Genomic DNA, 8,302 nt, shown 5'->3' on the forward strand with positions numbered 1-8,302 from the left:
TCACAGCTGGAATCTCCCCATTGCTCCAGATGGAAGAAGGAAGGAGCTGGGAGAGCAGATCCAGAGGGATCTATTCCACTCTGCTGTGCCTTCTCCTGCAGCAGGCAGGAGGGGAGGGCTGAGGGGAAGGGAACATGCCAAGAAGGAGGTTGCTGCTGCCACCCAGGCAGACAGTTCTCCATCCCTACATCTCAGTGAGCACTTCCCAAGCAGCTCTCTCGAGCCAAGGTACAGCAGCACTGCCAAAGCCAGGCCAGGCTGGCTGCTGCAAGGACTCTCTCCTCGGCACAGAGGAGCCAGAAGCTTGGCAGCAGGCAGCCAACACCTTCTAGATGTAAAATTCCAAGCTCCCATCATGGGGAACACAGGGACATCAGACAGTCACTTGCTGTCATGCTCAAGCAGAAGATGCCTTGCAGCAGGAAGGAGCGTTATTGTCCCTGTCAGGAGAGGGTGTTGGTCTCTCTCCAGCAGCTCCAGACACAAGAGTGCTGTGTTGGAGGGACATTTAAACACAAAGCAATTAATTGACAGCTGGACTGACACAGTGCTCCGAGGAGCTCACAAGAGCCTGCCCCATCCCTCACAGGGAGCTCAGTGTCCCACAGGAATCCCACTGAATTGGAGCAGGAGATCTCCATCACTTCAAGAGCCTGTCAATCCCTCTGCAAGCTCTCAGTGCAAGGTCCCCTCTGCTTTGCTGTACAGTTCTCCCCAGGCACTCTCCTCCCCAGCCCTTCCCACCCTGGTTCCTTCCAGCCTGCTCTGATAACATTCCTGCACCAGCTTCCCTCGTGGAAAAAACTGGATCCAAGCACTCCAAAGCCATCTCTCACTGTGCCCTCAGGCCCCTCAGCAGCCAGCACAAGGAAGTGAACTGTCAGCAGAGCTTAAGGACCATTAAACCTTCAAATCCCATCAGCCCAGTGGGATGGAAACACCTTCCCAGCAGGCTGAACTCCAGGCTCTGGTGTCTGCGGTCACCGACACAGAGATTTTCCTTCCCACTCTTCCCAAACCCAGCATCCTGCTCCCCCCCTGAGCTCCCTGGGTACTCACAGCAGTGGACAGGCGGGATGCCAGAGTCATCTCCAGGTTCCCCTTCAGGCCCAGCAGTGCAGGTACTAAGATAAACAAATTGGTCACGTTTTTGAAGACGTCCCAGTGCTGCAAGATTAAAACACAGACAGACCATCAGATCTCGGCATGGCTGATCCAAACCCTTGCTCTGAGTGGCACTTCCTCATCACCTTTGACACCTGGCAGTGCCCCCAGCAGCCATCCCAGTCCCCTTCCTGCTGCCACACGTGGAATTTTGCAGTGATTTTACCATTTTTGACGTTTGTGTAGCAGGCACCACGTTTTCCCGCTGAGTTTAAAAACCAGCTCCGAGCTGGCAATTTTCAGTGAAAAATCCCCCCAAAATTCCCCAACTGACAAAATGTTTACACACAGAGAGGCCAAAATAGGGAAAGAGGAAGAGACTTTGCCCAATATTTGCAATTTTTGGCAGACTCTGAAGCTTGGTCAGTCTTGGCTGAGAGCCATTCCTATGTGTGTGTCTCACAAATACATTTTGGAGCAAAGAATTGCTGCTCCCTGATCCAAAATCCAGCCCACTGTGGCCACCTTTTCCTGGTACCTCACCTGGCACCTACATTACAGGTATTTCCTAACTCTTCTGGCTCTCCAGTCAAGTCACCTCCCCTGGGATGAGGGAGGGAGGCAGCCACGGTTATTTAGGAAAAAACAAAGGGTAATTGCAGGGTAAGCAGCCTTACAGAAGAGCAGCTGGCTTGCAGGAAAACACAAAACCACTCCAAAAAACCTCACAACTGCATTTAAAAAACCCCTCAGGCCTCACTGCCCCTTTCTGTATTGTCATGGATGTGTTGCAAGAAGGCCCTGTGTCCAAAATAACTCCTGCTTCCCACACTGCCTGGCTGCCAAACTCCTTAAAGGCCACTGGAATCACACTCCCAGCAGCTGGTGCTGTGCTGGGCACGTTAAACATCACAGCTCTGCAGCTTTACCTGTCAATGGTACCTGCAAAAGTTACCTGGGAGAGGCTCCACCTCTCCCAGAGCTTTTTCCTTGGCAGTGTCAGACTGCCAGGCTCAGCAGGGACACGCATTTCTTTCTAGGACAAGGAAGACTGTGGGCCAACACCTTAGAGCAAATATAAGTCACTCTCTCTGGGTGACTAATACCTTCCTCTGGGGAAGGGTTTCAGTCATTTTTGTTTATTTTTCCATCCCTCACCACTAAGCCAACAAGTTCCAGTTTCCTGTAGGTCCTTTGCAATACCACACTCAAGCTGCACTCCCTTGAAAAACCATCGGAGAGAGAAAAATGCTTGAGATGGATGAACTGGGACCACTTTTCTTCAAAGGCCAAAAGTGTTTTCCAGTCAGAAGAATTCCCTTAATGCTTCTGAGGCCCTGGCACAGGTTGCCCATAGAAGCTGTGGCTGCCCCATCCCTGGAAGTGTCCCAGGCCAGTTTGGAGCAACCTGGGCTAGTGGAAGGTGTCCCTGGCCATGGAGAGGGTGGAATGAGATGAGCTTTAAAGTCCCTTCAACCCAAACCATTCTGGGATGCTCCAACAAGCTGACCACACACTGCAGCTCCCAGGGACATGGATAAAAGCTGCTCAGCTATTTCAGGCACAACCACAACTCTCTGTCTGCTCCTGAGGATCCCAGTCTCCAGGAGAATCCACCATCCCTGGAGGTGTCCAAGGAACGACTGGACGTGGCACTCGGTGACAATGTGAGGATTGGTCACAGGATGGACTTGGTGACCTTGGAGGGATTTTTCAACCTCAGTGACTCTGTGACTGTGATTTCAGTGCTCAGTGCTGAGCAGAGCAGGAGAGCACAGACTCAGACACTCCATCCAGCCCAGCCTCACGTCAGGCTGTGCTTCCTTTAAGACACATCCAGGCGAGCTCGGCTCTCCCCACTCTATTTTTAGCAGTCACTGTGATTATTTTGCTGGGTGTTCCACGGGTGAATCCTCTGCTACAACTTCCCTCAGCAGCATCCAGGACTCAATCAGCGAACACCACGCTCCCACTTCCCAGCAGGACGAGCTGGGTGTCACCAGAACCACTTAATGAGAGGAACATCGTCATTAGTCAGACCACGGGCTGGAGTGCAAAAGTTTCCTGGCTCCAGAGATCACAGAGGCAGGATCAGGCAAGAGCCAGCACCAGTTCAAACCCCCCCTCACCTTGTCCCAACCCTGGCTTTGTAAATTAACCTTTAAGGGGGAGGCTGCACTGCAAACTGGTGCCAGAGGCAGCTCCCTGAGAGACGGGGCTGTTTGTGGAGAAAGGAATAAAAGCCATCTTTGGGGGAGGAAAACAAGGAGATTTCTGCAGACCTCAGCAGCTTGCTCACTGCAAAGAGCAGGACCCATGGGCTCCTGCCAACTTTCTTAATATAAGATGTTATACAACACTGGGCTATGGGCATTTCCTACAGCTCCAAGGCCTCCATGGCTCCTGCAGGGAACAAAGATCCCTGTGGAGACACGTGCCCATGATGTGGCTCCATGGGGAGAACCAGGGCCAGGCTGTTCTGGGGAAGACAACAAAATGGGAAAGAGAAGAGGAAATAAGACTTTTAAGTTCAGGACATCGAGATGATAAAATCCCTTTCTGCCTGTAGCAGCCCCTCTGAGAAGTGCAGAAATCAGCTGTTTTCAGGGAAAGATCCTCCAGCATCATCCAGTCTGCTCCATGCAAAGGGGAACTGGGGAGTGAGGGGGCTCTGGCTGCCTTCCAGCAGGGCTGTGGCAGAGAATTACAGGCAGAGGCACCTCACCTCCAGCACCTCCTCCCTGCCCTCTGCAGAGGGGGAGCACAGGGGCTGTAAGATACATATATAATATGTGACACAATCACAGTCTGGGTTTCACTCATTTCAGCTTTATTTTCTACTGAGCCACAGCCCCTCTGAACACAGATCTACCCAGACACAGCAGATCCTGGTGTCTGCTGGGCAGCACTGGAGGGGTCAGACCAGACAGGTCTGGAGGGTCTGGATGAAACACCAACCCCCAGGGGCTGTTTTGCAGCTCCCTCTGGTCCCGCTGCCTTTCGGAAGCTCTGCACCTACAGGAAGATATTCCCGGGGGATCAGCTGCCCCTCAGCTGTGTCATTTCAGTCCCTGGGTGTGAAGTGAAGGCTCACAGCTCACGAGGAAGAGCTGGTTTTGCTCAGATGGCAGCAGGGTGGTGATTCATGGCTCAGGGGAGGGGCTGCTGCAGGTCGGAGCTGCGACTGCCTCGGTGCAGCTGCTTCTCCCGGCATTCTCCCTCCAAAATGCCACGGAATGGGCAGCCCTAATGGGAATGCAGGACTGGCAGTCCCTGACACCCACCCTGGAGGGATGGTAACACCAGAGGGGGAGAAGCAGGGGAAAGGAGCAGGCTCCCTCATCCATATGAAATCCTGTCCATCCAAAGAACCTCCAGGGAGCTGATAAGTCTGGAAAACAACAACAGGGACTCTGCTGGGAAAGGGGACTGTGCCAACAGTCCTGCACTGTACACAAAAACCAGCCAGGGCACTCACATGTACCTGGCCTGGAGTCTCTGCGATCCCAGAGGGAGCAGAGGCAAATCCTCCTCCTGAGAGGCACATTCCCGGGGCCACGTTAATGGGACAGCATGGCCACAGGCCAGGGCTGCTTGTTTTCACAGTGGGGAGACCAATTACAGCTGGCTGATTAGTCCAGTCCTCCAAAACACAGGACATGGAGTGTATGGAGCCCCCAGCCAGCACCAACCATGGCTGCATCCAAAGCCACGGGACTCCAGTGACCCACTCCACATGCTTCCTCCCTTCATCCAAGGTTTTGAGCCTTTGGAAGCCAGTTATCAGGATCAGCTCCCCAAGCCAAGCCAACAGGCTTCCCATCCCCCTTTCCCACCCTATGGCTCATTTAATCCCAAGGCTAAAGGGAGTTAGAGCTGTTGGCAGGAAAAGCTGCACAGCCACACGCTGAGCTGCTTGTGGGACACGGGAATTACAAAGTTTTATTTCTAATGGCCCTAAAAAAGAAAGGCAGGAGAACACAGGGCTCAGCTGCAGTATCCCAGCCCTGCCCACTCCTTCCCAGCCAGAAGGGCTGCTCCTTCTCCAGGAAAAACTTTAGGTTGGGTTCAAATCCCTGGCTCTGGGGGACTTCCAGAAGAGCCACGCATGAGTTTACAGGGACCTTTGCAGAGGGAAACACGCTTGAAAGGTCTTTCTTTTTAAGAAAATGATTCCAGTAAATCTCTCTCTCTCCCAGATTAATTTAGCACATCCAGCTTTTCCTGTTTTGAGTCACTTCACAGCTCTCTCAACGGCCAAGAGAGCCCGTAAGGATGACCAGAGTGCAAAGGCACGCAGGGAAATTGCTGTTACGGGCAGGACACCACGAGGAGTGTCTGCTTGACCACCCACAAGCCCAAAAAAACCCTCTGACTGACTTACCCTGGCACAGGATAACACCCTGGGCTGACACTCAAGCCCTTCTCTGCCAACACTCGAGGGCTTGTTTACCTCACTTGAGCAAAGAGAGGAGCTTCAAGCAGAGCATTTTTGGGTGACCACAGCTCCAAAATGGCTGCCTCCCCCATCCAAAGAGTCTCATAAACCTCCACTGCACAGATGAGCCAGTTCTGAGCCTCAGTCACCACTTTGGGCTGGGCATCAGACAGCTCTGCCCAGCCTGTCTTTCAGGGCAAAGGAGAAGAGGTGAAGCAACTCCTCTGCTGCCAGAGTCACTGCTTGGAAAACGTGTTATAGACCAGTGCAGGAGCCACAGCTTCCAAAGGCACCATTCCCACATAAAAACACAAACAAGCTGCCAGGCTGTCGGGTTCCCACAGCATCACCTGCCAAGGTAACACGTTGGTTTTCATCCAGAGGTCACTGCCAGCTCTCTGGCAGGCCTTTCCTAAGGATCACCTCCACACACCTCCCAGGAGGAACCACTCCTTTAGCCCTGTCACCCCTGGCCACATCAGGAGCACGAGGAGGAGGTGAAGGGGCCACGTGGCCTTCAGGCTTTGGAATGAGCCCCCCCACAGGTGTCCAGCACACGCTGTGGCAGGAGAATCATTAACGTGGTGGCACGAGCCTGGTGTGCTGGGACAGCACAGCAAACACCCAAGATGGAAAAGGGACACAAGTGGAACCAGTGCCTGGGGCTGGGATGTCACCAGCCACCAGCAGGGAAGGGCTTCATTTCGAGCTGTGATGCAAGGTGGTCTCAGGTGCCACATCGTGCCACATTGTGACCTCCTCCTCTGAGCCACAGCTGTGCAGCTGTGCAGGGGTGCCCTCGGCCTCTCCTTCCCTCATTCCACACATCACCGAGGTCTCCCTGTCTCCCCTTCCCCAGCCAAGAGAACTGGTCTCCTTCCCTCCCTGTTGCCATCTGCTGAACTAGCCTTGGCATTCCAGTCCCTCCTGGCTTGACAGGATTCAGAGCCCAGTGCCATGCCAGGGAAGCATCAATCCTACCTGCACAATGTCCAGCACCATTCCAGCAGCAACTGTCCCAAAGCCTGCCAGGAGGAACGGGAAGAGGACTTGCAGCCCAATGGAAAAGGAGGTCTCCTTGAGGGGCGAGGCTGGCTCAGGACTCTGGTGTGTGCTGGTGTCATCGCTTTCATTGCTCTGGCTGCCATTTTCCAGCAGGGCATCATCTTCTCGCACCCCTTTGGCGTTGGCACGGGACTCCAGCACCACTGCTTCTACTGCAGCAGGTCCCAGGAAATCTGAGGGCTCCACCAGCTGCCCCTGGTCCGGACTGGTGAGATGGTCCACAGGCACAGCCCCGTTGGCCTGGTGGGTCTCCTTCTTCTCAGGCTTGGCAGACATGCTGTTCAGAGGCTATCCTGACCCTTGGCTTGGTGGGCCTACAGCCAGCAGCTGTTCCAGAAGAGATCTTCTGCCAGGAACTTACACAAATGGCCTTTCCGGCATCTAGGAGCGACCTCTCCTATCCCTGCCCGCCTGCCTTGGAGTGCAGAGCCTGCTCCTGCAGCAGAGATCCCCATCAAGCAAAGTCCAGGAACGGGGGACACCAACCACTGAGAGAGCAGGAACTGGGAATGATGGCCAGTTGATTCCCTCTGGTTCTCCTCTCCAGTGCTGTGTGCTACAGCAGCCTCCAAGGCAGGATCCAAGCTTTCCTTCTTTGACGTGTGACACTTCAGTGCATCTTTTTCCAGGTTTTCTTCCTGCAGCACGGCTGCTGTGATGGGGCACCCAAGGCAAGGAGAAAACCCAGCTTGTAGAGACGATCCAGCCTGGAAAAGCTCTTTTTGCTACCTTCTTTTGCTTTTCCCAGTAGCACTCTGCCCCTGCAGAATTCCAGTCTGAAGTCTCCTGTGGGGTTTTTTGCTCTGTTTCAGCCTGGCTTTTGCTCTCTGCCAGCAATCCCGGCAAGCTCCAAGTGTCTGTCGTCCTCCTCTTCCAGGAGAATTTCTCACCCGACAGCACAAGACAACCACAGCTCTTATTTAGAGCAACAGCAGGTCCCCAGTTAAGGTCGCTCGCTGAGCTGGGCGGGCTGCAGGGTGGGCTCTGGCATTCGGACAGCCCTGGATTTGACGCGGCTTTCCAAGAACTCGCCTTTCACCTGAAACACAGGGGAGGAAAACAGATATTCTGTTGGATTCCGCGGCAGCACAAGAAGCTCCTTCATTTCTATGTCGAAGGTTCAGACTTCAACGCACCCCGGACTATCCCCTCGGCTCTTCTTCCCCTCTCAGGGGGCCGCGTCGGGGGACAGAGGGACCCCCGAGCCGCAGGACGCCCGGGGCCCCCGCCTGCCGGTGCCGCAGCGCCCGCAGAGCCGCGTCGCGGGGGGAGCGGGACCGGCGCTCCCGGAGCGCAGCGGGAGCGGCCGCGGAGGGGACACGGCGGGGATGCGCTGCCCCGAGCGGAGCGGAGCTGCCGCGGCCGGTCCCGCGCCGTGTGCCCGCGGTGCCGCCGCTCCCTCAGCGCTCCACTCGTTGCCCTCTGCGCTCCCTCAGCGCTCCCTCCCTCGCGGCTCCCTCACCTCCCTCAGCGCTCCCCCGGCCGCTCTCCCCGCTCTGCCCCGCCGGGCCCGGCGCGCGCCGCCCTGACATCACCCCCCGCCAATGGCGGCCCTGCCCAGCGCGCCGCGCCGCGCTCCTATTGGCTGCGGGCGCGTGGCGTCACTCCCGGCCCCGCCCCCTGCGCGGACCACGGCGGGGAGGGGGGAGAGGAGAGGCCACGCCCCCTTCGTGGGGCTGGGCGTGGCCTGGGGTC

The 8,302-nt window shown here is 55.6% G+C and overlaps 1 protein-coding gene across 1 annotated transcript; it reads right to left on the reverse strand.

The window, feature by feature from the left end:
- Positions 1-1,008: 1,008 nt before the first annotated feature.
- On the reverse strand, positions 1,009-7,966 carry SLC41A1 (solute carrier family 41 member 1; the record flags this gene model as incomplete). Its single annotated transcript, XM_039387904.1, has 3 exons — positions 7,744-7,966; positions 6,524-7,646; positions 1,009-1,167 (listed from the first exon to the last, which is right to left on the reverse strand). Coding segments are annotated over exons 2-3 (519 nt in total), but the record flags the coding sequence as incomplete, so codon positions are not given.
- Between the last annotated feature and the right edge of the window lie 336 nt (positions 7,967-8,302).

The sequence above is a fragment of the Pipra filicauda genome, unplaced genomic scaffold (assembly GCF_003945595.2).
Source record: "Pipra filicauda isolate LSUMZ 115617 unplaced genomic scaffold, ASM394559v2 scaffold599_size242720_pilon, whole genome shotgun sequence".
Classification (NCBI taxonomy): Eukaryota; Metazoa; Chordata; class Aves; order Passeriformes; family Pipridae; genus Pipra; species Pipra filicauda.